The sequence below is a fragment of the Lithobates pipiens genome, unplaced genomic scaffold, assembly GCF_037356315.1.
Source record: "Lithobates pipiens isolate NorthernLeopardFrog02 unplaced genomic scaffold, aLitPip1_a1.2 Scaffold_18, whole genome shotgun sequence".
Classification (NCBI taxonomy): Eukaryota; Metazoa; Chordata; class Amphibia; order Anura; family Ranidae; genus Lithobates; species Lithobates pipiens.
The window spans coordinates 644,981,487-645,001,453 of NW_027507758.1; the positions used below are offsets into that span (position 1 = coordinate 644,981,487).

General features: G+C 44.6%; 1 protein-coding gene across 1 annotated transcript; it reads right to left on the minus strand.

Moving 5' to 3' along the window:
• Positions 1–238: 238 nt before the first annotated feature.
• Positions 239–19,957, minus strand: LOC143990010 (uncharacterized). Its single transcript, XM_077490249.1, has 7 exons — positions 19,888–19,957; positions 6,454–6,563; positions 6,093–6,326; positions 5,766–5,885; positions 5,467–5,676; positions 5,202–5,343; positions 239–3,892 (listed from the first exon to the last, which is right to left on the minus strand). Exons 2-7 carry the CDS (start codon positions 6,547–6,549, stop codon positions 3,087–3,089), a joined length of 1,608 nt encoding a protein of 535 aa, XP_077346375.1. The 5' UTR covers positions 6,550–6,563; positions 19,888–19,957; the 3' UTR covers positions 239–3,086.
• Positions 19,958–19,967: the final 10 nt, after the last annotated feature.

A 19,967-nucleotide genomic window follows, 5' to 3' on the forward strand; every position in this document is an offset into this window, starting at 1 on the left:
CAACCCTCGTACACAAGGTACGTATCGTACGGCCTACATACAAGAGGTTACAAGGGCACCACAGGATATACAGTAAGTAACAAAATCCATTGAGCAAGTAATAAACTGACTAATCTGGAAAGTGGTACCCTTATTGGTGGCAATCTCAGGGCGACCATGAGTGATAAACTGGCAGGTGAGGCAACCTCTTTTGCGACATTGAAAAATGCCCGTCCTAGTATCAAAATAGGCATTAATGTCAAACAGAGGTCTTTTATTGGAACTTTGTAACTTGCTTGGAGCAAAAATATTTATGATTAAGAGCAATAATATTTTGTAATGTTTATTGATGATCTTTGAAATAGTCCTATATTTAGAGTTGAAAGTGGACACAAATCTAGCTGTATTATCTGGTTGTCTATCAGTAGTGTCTTTGGGTTTTGGTGGCATCTCCATATGAGAAACAAAAGCATCCTGGACCAGATCTCTGGGGTAGTTCTTCTCTTCAAATTTTCTCTGCATGCGCTTGTCTTGTGTAGTATAGTCTACCAACCTGGAATACTTCCTCCTCAATCTATGAAACTGCCCATTGGGGATGTTCATCTGCCGGGTGGAGTGATGACAACTGTCAGAATGAAGGTAGGAGTTGGCACTTGTAGGTTTGGTGTGATTTCTGGAGACGATATCTTGTTTGTCGTGAGACAGAACCAAATCTAGGAAGACTAGTTCAGTGGGGTCTAATACATGTGTGAAAGACAACCCTAATTCATTGGTATTGTAATGGGCTACAAAGGAAGAGAACACGCCTGGACCCCACTCCAAATGAGCCAGACATCATCAATATATATCATTTTTCATTATTTATTATCTTTTTGTTATTTATTCATGGTTTCAACATTATTTATTATTATGGATTTTATCAGTATATACACAGATATATACTGTATTTTATATATTTTTATAACATTGTTTTTGAGAGGCTCTATGAATTTTACGATGAATGTATTTCCATGAGTGTAATATGGATTCCACACGCGCTCTCTTTCTTTCATTAATGATAGGGTTGAGATGGGTTATTGGCTATACTTGAGCTAGATACTCCCGCCCCTCCCCACCCCTCACATCGGGCTTAAATACTGCTGTTGCCTTTTCTTCCATGACTTGGAAAAAGCACAGGCGTTTGAGACATGTAGTCATGGGAACCCAGCAGCTTGCGCTCCACTGTGCATCACATACTTCCTGGTTTCCGGTGTGGGGGTGACGTCATTCAGTGCTCCAGGTTCCTTCGGCTATCCCGGATTTTTCCACCCCACGGCAGCTGTCATACCCCACCGCTCACAGCCCAGTTTGGTTTCCTCGGGCCACCATCTCAGGTCCTCACAATGGTGGGCACAGCGTTCCCCTGCACTCCGCCGTCCCATTCTTCCTGGACGCAGGGAAAGTTCCATCATAAGGTTTCAGGCAGCGGACTGCCATTCTCTTCACCGGGCTTTTCATCCATCTCCACATAGCGTAAGGCGCCCCTTACCATGTCTGACCAGCAAGTCCTTGGATGGCATTAACCCTTCTCCACCCGGATGTCTCCAGTGGTATCGTTTGCTTTTAATGTTTTTTTTAACAATACCAATCTGATAAGATATCTGCATGACTGTTTATTGTGACATCTGAAGATCTCACAGTTCCCGGCATTCTTTGTTTTTCCAATCCACCGTGCAATAAACTATTCTTTTTATTCACCTCATGGATTTCACATGGACTTTCTGGATTTAACCCATGGAGCGCTGCTTTGTAGTTTCTATGATAGTCAGGGATGACCACCAGTGATGCCAATCAGTGCCCATAAGTAATGCCTGTCAATACCTCCTCATTAGTGCCCATCAGTGATGCCAATCAGTGCCCATAAGTAATGCCTGTCAGTACCTCCTCATCAGTGCCCATCAGTGATGCCAATCAGTGCCCATAAATAATGCCTGTCAGTACCTCCTCATCAGTGCCCATCAGTGATGCCAATCAGTGCCCATAAGTAATGCCTGTCAGTACCTCCTCATCAGTGCCCATCAGTGAAGGAGAAAACTTACTTATTTACAAAATGTTATAACAGAAACAAAGAAAAACTTTATTTTTCAAAATTTTCAGTTTTTTTTTATTTGTAGCACAATAAATAACCCCCCCCCCCAGTGGTGATCAAATACGACCAAAGCTCTATTTGTGGGGAAAAATATAAAAATGAAATTTTGGTACAGTGGTGCATGACTGAGTAATTGTCATTCAAAGTGTGACAACGCTGACAGCTGTCAATTGGTGTGGGCAGGAAGGAGGTGAAAGTGTCCGGTATTGAAGGGGTTAAACATGTGGGCAAAAAAAACACACAAAACCGTCTCTGGCAGTGAAAGGGTTAAAGAAAAAGTTCCCCTTCGGGAAGATGTTACATGTTCCTGCAGCGGCTCAGCGATCCGAGTCCTCTGTGTGACAGCAGTGTTGGGAGAAGTTCCCTGTACCGGCTGTCACTTTATGAAAAGAGCGCAGCCGCGCCATTCATTCACAGAGTTCTGTCCTTTGCCGATGTCGGCTTGTAGTTTTCAATGAACTCCCACACCTCTGCTGAGCTCTCTGGTAGATGAGGAAAAAGGAGATTGTCATAAGAGACTAGGAGATTGGGATCCAATTTAATCCCTCGGACAATTCATTTTTTCAAAAAATCTCCACACCCCTGGAACTGTTTCTTCCATGATGAAGATCAGCCATGGAGTATATCTGAGGTGTATATCAGGGGGTGCTTCTTCCCCACATGAGAGCTGTGATGTCCAGCAACATTCATATAGAAGACATTTCCCACACTCAAGACACTAATACACCTCAAGGGTTGTGTGGGATCCCTGATGCACAGGAAGACAGGACTTCAGTGAGGAACAATTCCTTCACTCAGGACAGGAATACGGCTTCTCCCCTGTGTGAGATCTCTGATGTTTGGAAAGATCGGACTTCTGTAAAAAACATTTCCCACACTCAGGACAGGAATACAGCTTATCCCCCGTGTGAGATCTCTGATGTGTGTGAAGATAGGACTTCCATGAAAAACATTTCCCGCACTCAGGACAGGAATGCGGCTATTCCCCCGTGTGAGATCTCTGATGTGTGTAAAGATGGGACTTATGTGAAAAACATTTCCCGCACTCAGGACAGGAATACGGCTTCTCCCCCGTGTGAAATCTCTGATGTGTGGAAAGATTGTACTTCTGTGAAAAACATTTCCCACACTCAGGACAGGAATACGGCTTCTCCCCTGTGTGAGATCTCTGATGTTTGTAAAGATTGGACTTCTCTGAAAAACATTTCCCACACTCAGGACAGGAATACGGCTTTTCCCCCCTGTGAGATCTCTGATGTTTGGAAAGACTGGCCTTTTGTGAAAAACATTTCCCACACTCAGGACAGGAATACGGCTTCTCTCCCATGTGAGATCTCTGATGTGTGGAAAGATGGGACTTTTGTGAAAAACATTTCCCGCACTCATGACAGGAATGCGGCTTCTCCCCTGTGTGAGATCTTATATGCACAATAAGATTGGATTTAGAACTAAAACACTTCCCACACTCAGGACAGGAATACGGCTTCTCTGCTGTGTGAGATCTTTTATGCACAATAAGATTGGATTTAGAACTGAAACACTTCCCGCACTCAGTACAGAAAAAGCTCTTCTCTGTTGGAAGGACAACCCCGTCCCGCACAGTCTGAGGTTCCTCAGGATAAGAGGAATACGATGGTCCATCTACACTGTGTGGTGCCGGATGGACATTTGAGGTAGTCGGGTTTTCTCCTGGACTATATTGTGTGATGTCCTCATCTTCTACTTTACAGTCTGGAGACAAAGTGAGACAATCCTCTGAGGTTTTCCTCATCTCCCGTCCATGTACTAAAATAGAAATACAAAGATTATTACTAGACATCAGCTGATTGGTTCCCCTAAACCAGGACTCCGCCCACATCAGGCAGCTTTGTCTCTGAGGATCTTACAATTCCCCCCTCAAGGTAACTAGTAAATGGGTCCTCTGATCTCCTACCAGATCATTTCTTTATTCATAGACCTTAGTCAGAGAGGGAGGAAACAACGAGAACTGTCTTTTATAGGAGTGACAGTGATGAGGGGATTATAGGACGAGTGTCCCCTCCCCCTCTATCACTCATTGCCATCTTCCCAACACAAGAAGTCCTGCACTTCCTTATTTAGACCATGATTTAGTCATGAATAACAGCGGGGCTGAGCCCCACCAGAGGTCAGAGAGTGAGGATGGGGGGAGAACAACCAAGATGAAGACTGGACTGATCCTGAAGACCCCCATCATTGGATTATTGACTCCTCCCTCATTATCACTTTCTGTTTAAGGTTCCAAAGTCTGAGGATGTTATCACATTATTATCACCATGTAAAAGTCTGTGCTCCAATCACATCATCCGATATAAAATGTCCAGCTGGTAGGAAATGGGTGTAACAAAAGAGAATACATATTATGTGTATATATAGCAGTGGGGGGAGGGGAGAGAGCAGAAGTCAGGACTATGTAATGTACAACATATTGTATAAGATACAACAGATAGGACTATATAGTATCAGAATGATGTAATGTACAACATAGAGTATATAGTGCAGGGGTCAGGAGTATGTAATGTAGAATATAAAGTATACAGTGTAAGGGTCAGGACTCATAATATTGGTATTCAGTAATCAGTGGAAGATGAAATGATTACATGAGACAAGTTGCAGAGGTCCCACACCGCTGCCTCCCATCTCCCGAGACTGCACTCAGTGACTTGGGTCTGAGACTATACAGACATATCCCTCCACCCGGCACAGCCAGCAGACAACACAACAAGTAATCCTGGGGGGATTGTTCTGTCAGAGATCTTGTCATACCCGGGTATGGGGCAGAAGACCCAAATCACATACCCCAGGTGCCTAGATCTAGTAACATCTATGGGGAAAATGAACATTTTGCTGCCAGCTGATCCCCAGAATCTCCATAAATCCAGTCTAGAGACATAAATTGTGTCGGCAGCACAGAGAAGGAAGATTATCGGAGAGAAATCCAGGAATACAGGACGGGGAACACAGCTCAGGAAAGTGACCAGGGGATTACAGGCTGATATCACCCAGCCCCCGCCCTACTCTGGACCAATCAGTGAGCAGTATGGGTGGAGGAATGTATTGAGTGTTAATGACCCACCTGTGCTGATCTCTGTAGGAGTGTCCTCCTCTATAAATGTCCCCGTTATTCCATCCTCCTCCATAGACTGCTGATCATCCCTCACATACCTCTCTTCTTCTTCTGATTTCACCTCAAATTCTATATCCATTGGATCTCCACTCTAAACCAAGAAAATGAGAGAGAATATCATCTGTAAGATAGAAGATTTATTATTGTGACATCACATAGAAAATCCACACATTATCTGCATGAGTCTGTGTTTTATAAGCTCCGTCCCACCAACCTTATAACAGTGGGGGATGGTGCGACCTTCCTGTGTGGAATCCCGGGAATACAGAGGACGGGGACATCTCTCTGGTGGGTTCCTGTAGCTGGATGACTCCACCATGGTGTCCTGGTACAGATCTTTGTGTTCTTTTAGAAACTCCTCCATCACCCCATCCTCATCATCCTCCTCTTTTATCTCTTCTTTAGAATCTCTCAGGTTTCCACTCTGAATATATAATAAAAATGACATCAATGGTAACAATGCAGATAATGTACAGATCCTAATGATACTATCAGTGATTGTTCCTCATCTACCTGATGATGGTGGGGGATGGTGTGATCTTCCTGTGTGGAATCCCGGGAATACAGAGGACGGGGACATCTCTCTGGTGGGTTCCCATTACTGGATCCATCTGTAGGAAACACACACACTGACTGAATACATTGTTTCTATGTGTTTATCAGATGATGGGGGATCTAGGTGGAGCCTCCGTACTGCTCTCTCCTTTACAATAAAGTCTCCTCTTACCCGGTGATGTGAGGGGCGGCTGATTGTCCATCATGACGTCCTTGTAGAGATCCTTGTGTCCTTCTAAATACTCCCACTCCTCCATGGAGAAATAGACAGTGACATCCTGACACCTTATAGGAACCTGACACACACAATGATACAGTCACCATCCAGACACATCCCTTGTCTGTTACTGGATAATGTCCCACAATTCCCAGAATCCTCCTCACCTCTCCTGTCAGCAGCTCCATCATCTTCTTGGTGACTTCTAGAATCTTCTCCAGGTTGTGTCTCTCAGGTTTTAGGGAGTCACATGGAGGCACTGTGATGGTCATATGATCACCTGACTTCACAAGAGGAAATCTCTGTATTGAGGAACCAATAGGAATATCATGTTAGAATCCCAGAATCCTCCTCACCTCTCCGGTCAGGTCTGTGTTTTATTAATAGAGATAAGAGTGATGTCATGTGACCTCCCAGAATCCTCCTCACCTCTCCGGTCAGCAGGTAGATGATCTCCAGGGTGAGGTTTAGTATCTTCTCAGTCATGTGACTCCGGTCCTCCTCCATCCTCATTGGTGCCGTCATCTATGAAGGTTTCCCTGTAGACAGATAACATTGATAACAGAATTATCTGTATTGGTTGTACAATAATGGGATGAGGATATCAGGAGGTAATATGAAGCGCAGTATGCATTTAACTAGTTGGCGACCGACCGACCACCACAGTTATACGGCGGCAGAGTGGCTCTCCTGATCAAATCACCGTTCCTGCACGCTGTGGGAGCGTGTCCGCGGGTCGGGTGGATTAATCTCTGCCAGTGACCCGCGATTGCCTTGTACACAGGCAGAATGTAAAGAAGGCATTCCCCGTTCTGCCTAGTGACATGTCAGCGATATATTGCATCCAGTGATCAGGAAAAGTGATTTCTGTCATGTCACTGGTAGCCCACCCCCCCTACAGTTAGAACACGCTGAGGGAACATAGTTAAGACATATGCTGTTTTAAATCTTTGATCTTGTAAGTGTGCCTGTTTTGGGGCTGTATTCATAAAGTAACAAGCAGAGAGCACTATGGAGTCTATGTTTGTGATTGCATGTCAATAACGGATTTGAGAGAATCTGAGCTGAGCTGTAGGTGGAGAGAGAAGGAAAGAGTTTCCTGAAAGAAATCTATGTGAAGTTATCAGCACAAGCACCCAGTGGGGAGAGCGTAGGAGGATCGGCTGTTTTGGGCGTGGATGAGAGAGATCGTGAAGGAGCAAAAGAGTGACCATTATTTGAATTGAATGCAGCCTCACTGTGCCCACCATTGTAGCCTCACTGTACCCACCATTGCAGCCTCACTGTGCCCACCATTTCAGCCTCACTGTGCCCACCATTTCAGCCTCACTGTGCCTACCATTGCAGCCTCACTGTGCCCACCATTGCAGCCTCACTGTGCCCACCATTGCAGCATCACTGTATCCATGAATGCAGCCTCACTGTACCCACCATTGCAGCCTCACTGTGCCCATCATTACAGCCTCACTGTACCCATGAATGCAGCCTCACTGTACCCACCATTGCAGCCTCACTGTACCCACCATTGCAGCCTCACTGTGCCCATGAATGCAGCATCACTGTGCCAATTAATACAGACTCACCATTGCCTGGTAACACACACACACAGCGGGCATCTCCTCCTGTTTATCACAGAGCTGGCTGGGTCTGTGTTTGGTGGCCGTGCTGTAACAAGGTCCAGCCCCCCTAGACCAGCTCGTGTGATAGGCGGAACATTGATTCAATCTACTATTACACAAGTCGGTCTAGGGAGGTGGGACCTTGTTACAGCACGGCCGCCGAACACAGACCCAGCCAGCTCCGTAAAACACAGGAGGAGGAGGAGAGATGGAAAGAGCGGTGCGCTGTAGCAGCAACTCAAAGCGGCCCCAAGGCAGATGGCCTACTGGGAAATTTCTCAGTATCCCGGTAGGCCAGCCCGGCCCTGGCTGGAGTCATTGGACAGGTGGGGCCCCCGGGCAACTGAATAGCGTGCCCATGCAAAAAGGCAGCCCTGCAGCGGGGGATGGTCTCACACACTAAATGTGTCTGGTGGTGGTGTGCACATGATACTGGTCCCAGTGAGGAAGGATGAGCACGGCGGGGGATGGTCTCACACACTGTTTGATATAAACGAGTTCTCTATCAACACTGATGTTATATAACACATGAAATCTTAGATATATGGACTGCTTGCACTGTGCTTTTAATTACGTATATAAGAATACACTGTAGGGAATATTGCATTTAGTTATTTCCATTTTATTTATTGGTGTTTCAAACAATGATATATAGGTTATACTGCGCTGCACTATTATTTATTATTATTACTTAAGGTACTTATATAGCGCCATCAATTTACACAGAACTTTACATATACATTGTACATTCACATCGGTCCCTACCCTCAAGGAGCTTACAGTCTAAGGTCCCTAACCCACATTCATACACTAGGACCAATTTAGACAGCATCTAATAAAGAATATTGTTAGACTCATATGCTATGGCATGTAATTGCCATCATCCCTGAATAGTAGATAAAATTAGTCAAACCTCAAAACATCCGGTGCGCCAACCACAACCGGAACCCGAGATAGCGCCAACCACAACCGGAACCAGAAGTAGCGCCATCCTCAACCGAAACCGGGAAGTGGTGCTCATCCAAGACCTCCAGACGTGACGACATCTCCGCAACCAGAAATTGCTGTTTATACTCTTTTTGTAATAAAATCATCAGATTTTTTGAGCAATCATTCAAGTAAGATTCTCAATTCTTCTTCAGCTCATTAGAAATATGGCTGAGAATGGGGAATATCTGAATTCTCAAACCAATCGGATTAATGTTTTCTTGGATGTATCGTTCTAAGGACTGTATATGCCAGTGTAGGGCTGACTTTTTTTCAAGTACTTTGGTTAGATTAGAAAATAATGAATTCATACAGTCAACTGTTACGAATAAAACAAAATTGTACAACTGAAGTAGCTTTCCAGGAGGAGGCAGATGAACTGAGTAGGAGATTACAATCAAGAGGCTATACTAAAACTGGTCTGAAAAAGGCTTTTAACCGTGTTAAGAGCCAAGATAGACAAGTGTTGTTGTTTGGAAAAAAGAAATCGAATAAGGCTGACAATAAAACTAGATTAATATTACGGTTCTCGAATGAACATGAAAAAATAAAAAAAAATTCTCACTAAATATTGGTCGGTGTTAACGGAGGACCCAGTTTTGTCTACCGTTATCACCCCAAAACCTCAAATTACTTTTCGGAAGGCCGGCTCCATTGGAGACTCATTGACACAAAGTGAGTACAAAGGAAGTCAATGTTTAGATCCATGCAAAACCTGGGGGACCTACCCATGTGGGTCCTGATGTTTCTGAATTCATAAGGCAACGTACAACTTTTAAGTTACCGAATGGTGAGAATTTTCGGTTAAAACATTTTGCTAATTGCAAAACGAGAGGTGTAGTCTATCTTTTTCAATGTGAGTGTGGTGCTTTCTATATTGGAAGACCAAACAAGAATTTGCCCAACGTATAAGTAAACATCTGTCTAGTATGAGGATCTGCAATTTATATCTTCCACTGGGTAGACATGTAGCAAAAGCTCATGCCTACAGGATGCCTGCTGTGAATTTCACTGTTGTGGATCGAGTACATATACCACTTAGAGGAGGGGATTGGAACAAAATACTCTTGTAGCGCGAAATGCGCTGGAGTAGGTCTTTAGAAGCTACAACCCCCCCAGGCCTTAATGAAACAGAAAGTTTTAGGCCATTTCTGGATGGCTATGTTTCGGGAAAAACTGACTAATGAATTGGTGTAGAGATGTAGAGGTAATTGAGTTTCCTTTTCATGTTTCCCCCCCCTTTTTTTTTTTAAGGTTATTCTATTTTATTTATTTGCATTTTATTACAATGGGTTTTCCATATGAAATATATTTGTACCCATTCTTTGTGAACAACATTTGACACTGCTAACACATGGGTGTAACAGGGCATAATTCTTATAGATAGGATCTGCTGTCACCACACTCCCGGCACAGGTGTGCCCATTTACATTACTCCATAGAGGAGAGGTTATGGGTGTTTTTTTTCTTTTCCCCATAAATTCCTGATTGGGAGTTGTTGTATTGGCTTTGGATTCGTTCTTAGTCGGCCCCTTATGTGGTTGTCTCAGACTTATCCAATTTTTTCCTGTGTCGGTGGTTTTAGTTCTTGCCTTGGGTGGCATATCACACCTGATAAATACATTAGGGATTGGTTTGTGATTAAATTTGCCACCCTTCTTGGATTAAATATCCATATGCCCTTTAAAACAACTTGATTGAGGAAGGGTCTCTTTAAATGTGGTAATCATTTTCAATGGAACAAAATGAGTTTAAAAAAGATCGTAATTTACCAAGCGATGGATGGTCTATTCTCTCTTCTTTGCCCTTTCAGGTATTGTTCTATCTATGTAGGGGAGATAAGCGGTGCCGTCTCCTTGGTGACGACGCCGCCATCTCCTCATTTGGTTTTCTTGTGGCATCCGTCTAAGCCGTCTGATGTGTGACATCGTCATTTCCGGTTGCGGAGATGTCGTCACGTCCGGAGGTCTTGGATGAGCACCACTTCCGGTTCCGGTTGAGGATGGCGCTACTTCCGGTTCTGGTTGGCGCTATCTCGGGTTCCGGTTGTGGTTGGCGCACCGGATGTGTACACAACAACAGTGATGACGCTGTTGTTTGGGCAATGAGGGTGCCTTGTGATTGGAATAGTTTTCAAGTAAGACCTCCTATTAAGGGAGTTTATTAGTAGTTAGGAGGAGTTATCATTTTGATTGGAGGACTCTTTGGCGCCAATCAATCAGACCTGGGCTATTTAAGGAAAACGCCAGAAGCTCGAACAGGTGGGAATCTTTCACATGTCCTTAGGATTTTCAGGATTTGATTGTATTGGCAGGAAAACTAAGGAACTTGGTTTACGAATGTTGGACTCTAATACTGCGGTAAGCAATAATTGAGTGATCTCTCTCTTTAAAGAAAAGTGATAAGATGGGAGTAAAAATTAAAATATTCCTTGTTTTTTTTCTCTGCCTTAGGTCCTCCTGATTATCGAGGGCTCATATAACGTGGGTTTTCTCACTTGATGAGCCATTGGACATGTACTAAAGAAGCTATTTTGTTCCCATCTATTGTTGAGTCTCCCAGACTCCTGGGCTTTGTAGTGCGGTGACAATTCAGCAGATCATCATCATTATTATTATTTTTCCTCTTTGGTCCGTCTTTTTTGTTTTGGGCGGTGCCAAGAAAGAGAAATGTCCTTTTGATGTTAAAAACAAACATGTGAGTAGTCAAGTGTTGAGGTTGAATGTTATTATGTTATTTTGTAAATGTATTTTCGATATATTTATTGTGTGTTATGTGTTCACAGAAAGTGGCTTCCCTGAAGAAGAAACTATTTACATATACTTTTTCGAAACGCGTAGGAGAAATAGCCGCTCGCTTTGTCGCATAAACTTTTGCATGTGGTATTGTTTTATGCTTTACTGTATGCCAACGCAACATTGTCATATTATGGACTTTCTTTGTATATATAACAGTAATGTTTTCTTATTTTTGTATTTATAATAAAATATATTTTTTATATACAACTAGTACATTTTTTACATTGCCTTAAAAAGCCCAACCAAATTTGAGGTTTGATTAATTTTAAAGACAGCATCTCATTACCTAACAACATGTAGACATGTGCGATTAGTTTTCTACGAATAGAAAAAAATTTAAATGTGTACATTCGGGAGGATCCGAAATACGAATTATTAGTTTTGATGAAGTTAAAAAACCCAGGAAGTCAGCACAGCACAGGAATGGTGGGAGCCCCTCATAATGATAAATTCATCATGACGAACATTCGTTAAATGAAAAATTTGTATTTCGTACCAATCCGAATTGAATTTCAGACACGAATTACAAATTCATTTTAATACGAAACAAATGTATTGACGATGCACCTGTCTACCAACATGTCTTTGGAGTGTGGGAGGAAACCCACGCCAGCACAGGGAGAACATGTAAACTGCCGGCAGGTAGTGTCGAGGTTGGGATTCGAACCAGCGACACTACAGCAACTTTTACTGCTAGGCGAGAGCGCTACCCACTACACCACTGTACCGCCCGTATAAGAAAAGAACTGTGTAAAATGTGTGTGGTGGTTATTTTATTATCATTTTTATTTGTTATAATTGTTGCACTTTAGATTGTTATTATACACTTTATATGAATGAATGATTTGTATAGCGCACAAAGCAAACTGAATCGCCTCAAGGCGCTTTATATTAATTGATCACCTCCTGGTGTTAACCCCTTCCCTGCCAGTGTCGTTTTTTACACTGATCAGTACATTTTTATAGCTTTGATCAATGTGATAATGTCACTGCTCCCCAAAAAGTGTAATTTGTGGTCAGATTTGTCCACCGCAATGTTGCAGTCTCGTTAAAAATCACAGATCACCGCCATTAGTAGTAAAAGGTCCCAAAATCGATCCCCTATTTTGTAGATGCGTTAACTTTCGCGCAAACCAATCAATATACGCCTGTTGCAAATTTTTTTTTACCAAAAATATTTAGAAGAATACATATCGGCCTAAACTGAGGAATACATTTGTTTTTTATATTTTTTGGGGATATGTATTATAGCAAAAAAGTAAAGAAAATTTGTTTTTGTTTTTTTCAAAATTGTCACTCTTCGTGAAAAAGAAAGGTGCAGAGGTGATCAAATACCACCAAAAGAAAGTTCTATTTGTGGGGAAAAGAGGTTGTCAATTTTGTTTGGGTACAACGTCGCACGACCGCGCAATTGTCAGTTAAAGTGACGCGATGCCGAATCGCAAAAAATGGCCTGGTCATTAAGGGGGTAAATCCTTCCAGGGCTGAAGTGGTTAAGCACTATGGTCCCCAGTGGGAAAATATTTAATCTGGACAGTTTAGTGTTCACTATGATTCTTGGGGTCCGGGAGTCTCGTAAAATGTGGCCTCCTCACTTCCGGTTCCGGCGCCACATGAGCAGGCTGTGAGCGGACACAGCTCCCGCCGATCCCCTCTACTTCGCTGCCTGCAAACCTGCTAAAGCTCCGGGGGTGATCCCCAAATTCCACCGCACTTACAGGGGGACTCATGGACCGCTTTGTGGAGCGGTCATATGCTCGGGCTGTCCTGACAACGCCATCCCCTGCAGAAGACGCGGCCTTCGACACGGCCAAGATGGCGACCGCAATGCCAGCGGACCAGATCGGACCGTAGATAACGGTAGCGATGCAGGAAAATCAACGACCAGCGGGCATAGCCCAAGAAGTTGTTGCCCTCCTAGGCCCTACTCTGACAGCCACGGTGGATGCGGCCGTACACAAGGGTCTGGAACAGCTCCATATAGAATTACAAGCTCAGGCACAATGAATTACCCAGACGGAAGATAGGATATCTTTCCTGGAAGATGACACTACTGCCCAATCGGCGACGATTGCCTGTCTCTCGGCGGAGACAAGAGACCTGTGGGATAAGATCGATGACCTCGAGAATCGCTCCAGGAGAAACAATTTACGAATCATTGGTCTTCCGGAAGCTGTTACTACGAATCACCTCGCTGACATATGTGCTAAAGTCATATTGGAGCAGTTGGGTCTTCGCATACCCTGTGTTGTCGAACGCGCACACCGCATTGGTCAGTATGAGGAAACCCGTACTAAGCCTAGACACGTCATGGTGAGGTATCTTAATTATGCTGACAAGGCAGCGATTCTACAAGCTTTTCGGCGCAACCGCAACTTGGTCGTCGATGGAGCGAAACTACTACTGTTTGCGGACTATTCGGTAGAGGTTATGAAACGTAGGAAAGCATTCGCTCCGGTGTGTACCACGCTGCACCAACAACAAGTGAAGTTTTCCCTGGCCTACCCTGCTGTTTTACGAATGGAAGCCCCTTCGGGGGAACGACTAACTTTTACATCACCGGACGAAGCAACACGATACTTGGCCCACGCTGCCACGGAAATGGATCACACAGATGCCTCGACCGGCTCTCCATCCCGCCGTCACTCTTCGTCGGAAGATCGCAGACCGCGCTCCAGCCCTAGCAAGCCGCCGTATAAACGCACCCGCCTCACCCAGCTGTCGAATCGTGAGGGCAATCGAGGCCGCTGAAGTCGGACGCTTGAGAAACGATGTAGTCGAATTACTGCTGATCGTACTAACGACAGACATGACCTGATAAGTATAATCTTACTCTTCTCCCTCTTTATTTGCCCACACTCCTGTAGTCCACATCAGGATAGCAGTCATATGGTCTTGTGGCTCAGGGCCCCTGCTGGGTCGATACGACTATAACGAGGTCGAATATGTTCTGTTTAGCTGCACCTACCCTACTTACTACTGCTGTTGTAGCCTACTCTTTCGAGCTGGACCGCCACGTCCTAGAGGCGGATACTTTCCTTGGCCCGCTACTTTGGTGTTATCCGACACTGACTTGCACTCAATATTTGAAACTGTACTACGCAAGGAACTTGGAACCTTTGTCGCCATCAGCCTGGGCTATCCCCATATCGACACCTACACCGTCCCCCGCACGGGGTGTTAGACCCAGCTCTCGATCCTTACTGGACAATATTTGGCCATCAGGGGGGGGGCGGGAGGGTCGGTTTCCGCATATGGCTGGATGTGGAAAAAAGGGAAGTTCATGGTAGATTGTTTTGATACCTTCTGGTTAATAGTTTGTTTTTTATTTCTTTCACGCTATGCCTTTTGATGCATGATGTTCTTTATTACTTGTTTGCATGAGTGTTATATGCCTGTAAACCTAGGAGCGACACGGTCTTCGAGAGTCCCCCTCTTTGATGGATCGAGACTATGGGGAAGGTTTCCCCCCTGTTTCTTAATGTTGAGTTCTGAATCATTTCGATTATGGCTTCGTCAATCGAGGGGAATCACTTGAAAATCGTGTCATGGAATGTTAAGGGGCTTCGCTCTCCGTGTAAGCGGATGATGATCCTTAGACACTTGAAGAGGCTGCGAGTGGATGTGGCTCTGTTACAGGAGACACACCTCTCGGCAGATGATGTGCAGCGTCTCCGTAGATTGTGGGTGGGAGAGGTTTTTGGGTCTTCTTCTGATGGTCGTAAGGCAGGGGTAGCGATCTTATTACATAAAAAGCTGAACTATGCTGTTAAAAATGTACAACTAGATCAGCAAGGCCGCATGGTCACAATTTCCCTCAAATTAGCCCATTCGGATATTGCAATTACCAATGTCTATGCCCCTAATTCACCTGACTCTACCTTTTTTCGGGACTTGACTACCTGGACGTCGATGGTACCGGAGGCTTTGCACATTTTGGGAGTATAATTTAATGCGGTAATGTCACCTACCCTCGATCGTTCGGGCAGGCCCGCTGCGGGAGGGTCGGCTTGAGACAAACCTATCTCCCCACCGACGCTTTTGGCTAGAACGATCGAACAGCTACGACTGATGGACCCGTGGAGGATAGCTCACCCGACAGGCAGTGACTTTACATTTTATTCCCCTCCTCATGACTCGTTTTCCCGTATAGATTATCTATTTGTCTCCCAAGCGCTTTTCCAACTGACTCGAGACCCTGAAATACACGACCCTAGGATTTCGGACCATAGCCCAATAGCTCTTAACTTGCTAGATACACGTGCGGGAACCCTGCCACCTATGTGGCGATTCCCCTCATACTTAGCGAACAACGAGGATTTTCACTCTGTGCTGGAATCGGCATGGACGGAATATACCTCTAATAATCTGGAACACCTTTCTAACCCGAATCTATTCTGGGAGGCTGGTAAAGCATTTCTGCGTGGTAAGATTATATCGTACACTACCAAATTCAAACGCAACGCCAAAAGGCAATATATTACGGCGAGACTCTTCGGTTAGCGCATGAACGACTAATATCCAACCGTACGCCTGTTAATATTAGAACATGGACGACAGCCAAGAGGGAGTTTGATCTCTGGGCGGAACAACAGGAATCGGCTAAAGCGTCATACTCCACTCTCTACTTCCACAAATTCGGTAACAAGGCAGGTAAACTGCTCGCCAGGATGTGCGCCAGAACTAAAAAACCTACGCGTATTATGTCCATGAAAGATACTACGGGCTTATTACACACCTCCCCCGATGAAATTAGCAAAATTCTTATGGAATATTACACCCAACTATACTCTACGGATCCGGTAGATCAGGAGGGAGCGGCGACCCTTCTGAATCAATTGCACTTACCTGAGCTCACCACTGAGGCTCTAGATGCCCTTAACGAACCCATTTCGATTGAGGACATTCAGGTTACGATTAAGTCGTTGGCATCGTCTAAAGCTCCGGGCCCAGACGGCCTCACTGCTGAATTTTATAAACTGACCAAGGACTTCATTCCGGCTACTTTACAAACCGTCTTTAGGGCAATGTGGGAGGGTGGCCCATATCTCCCTACGGGAACTCAGGCGTACATACGGCTTATTAGTAAAAAAGATAGGGATCCTACTCTCCCAGGGTCGTATCGACCAATATCGTTGATAAACGTGGATGTGAAAATTCTATCTAAAATCGTTGCAACTCGTCTTGCGTCGCTACTCCCATCCCTTCTGCACCCAGCCCAATCGGGGTTTGTTAAAGGGCGCTCGGCTACATTAAATATTCGTAAAGTGTTGACTGTTTTAGAATATGCCAAATTACGCCCCGACCAGGATGTAGCCATAATGTCATTGGATGCCGAAAAGGCCTTCGACAATATTAGTTTGTCTTGGCTTTTTCAAGTGCTGGAAAAATTAGCATTCTCTGGACCGATCCTGAACTTCCTACGCCATATGTACGAATCTCCGACGGCGCGTTTAGTGACACCTGACTTCGTATCGGACACAATCCCCCTGACAAAAGGGACGAGACAGGGCTGCCCTCTGTCCCCCTTATTGTTCAATCTAGCCATCGAGCCGTTATCTAGATTGATTAACTCGACTAACGGGATTAGTGGGATAACGCTGGGAGATCACACGCTCTGCTCTGCCTTTTTTGCGGACTATATTTTACTATTTTCCACGGATCCGGCGGGAGACTTTGGGCGCCTTACAGACATAGTCCAAACGTTTAGGTCCTACTCTGGGCTACGTATTAATTTTGATAAAAGTGAAATTTTGTCCCTTCGACCTAACTTGGCCACTGCTTGGGCCTCTAACTCCTCCTTGGCAATAGCGAACCACTATATTACCTATCTAGGCATACGTATTGGCCGGACGCCCTCAACCATTTACTCACTTAATTTTCCTCCGGTAGTATCGAAAGTTGTAAAGGAGCTAGAGGCTTGGGCGGCTCTTCCTCTCTCGCTTTTCGGGAGATGTCATCTCTTTAAAATGGTTTCATTTGCTAGATTACTATACCCAATGCAAACTATTCCTCTCTTAGTTAAGCACTCGGATATCAGGTTGATCCATTCTGCATTAACGAAATTTTTATGGGCCGGGAAGAAGCCGAGGATTGCTTTGAATAAACTGTGCCTCCCGAAGATAGAGGGAGGAGTGAGCCTGCCCAATATACGGTTTTATAACCTAGCATGTCTACTTAGACAGGGTCTCGACTGGCTATTAGGAAAGTCCAGGTATTCGAATCATTCATTAGAAACCGCAGCAGTTTCGCCGTTTGCCCTCTCAGCTATCCTCCATTCGAACCCAAACAAGTTACCTAACCACCTCCGATCTAATCTATTGATTAGAGACACAGTGATAGCTTGGAGGGAGACACGCAAACTGTTGGGGCTACCGTCCGATATTTCCCGCTATTTGCCTATCCAGTCAAATCCAATGTTCCCTCCGTCCACAATGCATAGTGTATTTGCCTATTGGGCTGCGAAAGGTCTCACTAAGGTATATGATGTTTACTTGCATGGTTCAGGTAAACCTAAGCCTTTCCAGGTGCTGGCGCGGGAGTTTTCCTTACCGTTAACCCATTTCTTCTACTACCGCCAGCTCCTTAGTTATTTGGGTGACAGACATAGACACGTAACGAATCAGTTTCAGAAATCCTTTATAGATACGATATTGCAAAATGGGGACTACTCTATTTCTTCCATTTATATCTCTCTTATTGACTATCAATCCGCCAAATACCATCTACAACCATTTCGAAAGTGGGCAGACATCTTCGATTATATGGATCTCTCCGGGAAGCTACTAGATGGGTACACTAGAGTTAGACATGTTACGATCTCCGAAACATGGAGAGAAACCCAATTCAAGATTCTACACAGGGCTTACTACCCCTTCCGTACTAACCGCACTGATCCCAACCAGGAAAGTTGTACATGGTGTTCAACACTACGTCCCACGCTTCTCCATCGCTTGTGGGAATGCCCACATATTACGACTTTTTGGAACTCAGTGTTGCGATTTATTCGAGATGTGGCTAACCTTGACCTACCCAGGGACCGCCTCTTATGCTTATTCGGTTGTACCCCATCTGCTGAACCTCGCCTGGTGGATAGCTCTACGGATATACCTCAATGGGTTCATTTATGTCTTCTGGTCGCACGAAGAACTATCCTAACACAATGGATCAAAACTTCACCGCCCTCATTACAGGCTGTGAAAAAAGCCCTGGAATCTCTTTTTTATCTCGAACGCTTGGATACCATCCTGCTAAGCTTTAAATCCACCACACGTTTCTTTTCGAGATGGCGCAAATTTATGGAGCATGTTTTTTCTAAAGAGGACATACACACGACTATGCAGCCGTTCCGATACACAGAATGGTATCTCAAAAGGGATATTACTAACTCTTTGGGCGTACTGAAGATACCCAATAGGGCAACTAGGGAGAAACCCCCCTGACTTGTTGGTAATACGTGATGAGTATTAGATATAATTTTGTGATGACTTTATGTTGTTATGTTACGTGCTCAGTGGTAAACCGTGCTCTCGCTCCTATACACACCGTTATGCTTGTATGGTTTTTAGGCATATTGTTGTTTGATACGAACCATGTATATGTTCTATGTACTGCTTCTACTCCTACTGTCTATGTTTATCGACTGCTTGTCACTCGAAGTTAATCTGAATAATAAAAAATTTTTATCAAAAAAATAAAAAAATAAATGTGGCCTACTGGATCACAAATTCCATTCTCTATGTTGGGTGTGAGATGAGGAGGAGATCCAGGAATCAGGATAAAGGTCAGGACAAGCAACAGACGAGCGCATCCAAGAGATGAAGCCGGGGTCACTACACAGAAAATCAATCCAAGGAAACAACAGGCAGGACGAGGAATAGCAAGAAGGAGCTCAGAGACAAATGAGAATATTGCTCAGCCAATGGGAGATGATCTCAGCATGACTTACATAATGAAGGAGATGAGGGGGAGGGGAGGAAGTCACTTATGGTGACCATAGAGACATGGAAATTCAGCTGGTTCAGCAGGGATCGGTCACATTTCCATCCATGTGTGGTCACTGCTGGATAAAAGTCACACCATCAGCAGCTGCAGCCAATAGCTTCATCACTGATCTGTGTATTCTGAGAGCGGAGGAGCGCCCCCCATTGTCAGAATACAATAGTGCAGCGGGGAGGATTCCCCCATCCCCCTCCAATGTGTGGATGGGGGAATCACTTCAGTTTTTTCCTCTCATTCCGCTGGATGAACGATAAAACTGAACCATGTATGGCCAGATTTGGAAGGAAGATATATTCATCATCAACTGATCCCCCTGAAGGGGTTAATCTAGGTCTCCACACTATATATGTGTGTATCATCATCTGCTGGAGATAAAAGACATCACAGTGACTATGGAGAAAGAGGACGGACATGACGGGGGGGTTACTGGGTGTAAATAGAAAATAATATCTTATTACCTCCTCTGCTACGTCTTCCAGCAATGTCGTCTCTCTACTTCCTCCTGACTCACCTCTCACCCGGAACTTCCTGTCCGTAC

Excerpts from the sequence above, each read along its gene's own strand:
- LOC143990010 (XM_077490249.1), bottom strand. The coding sequence starts at position 6,549 with ATGACGGCACCAATGAGGATGGAGGAGGACCGGAGTCACATGACTGAG. Across the intron at positions 5,677-5,765 it reads CCATCCCCCACCATCATCAG|AGTGGAAACCTGAGAGATTC; the intron begins GTAGATGAGGAA and ends TTATATATTCAG. Across the intron at positions 5,344-5,466 it reads CCATCCCCCACTGTTATAAG|AGTGGAGATCCAATGGATAT; the intron begins GTTGGTGGGACG and ends TTCTTGGTTTAG.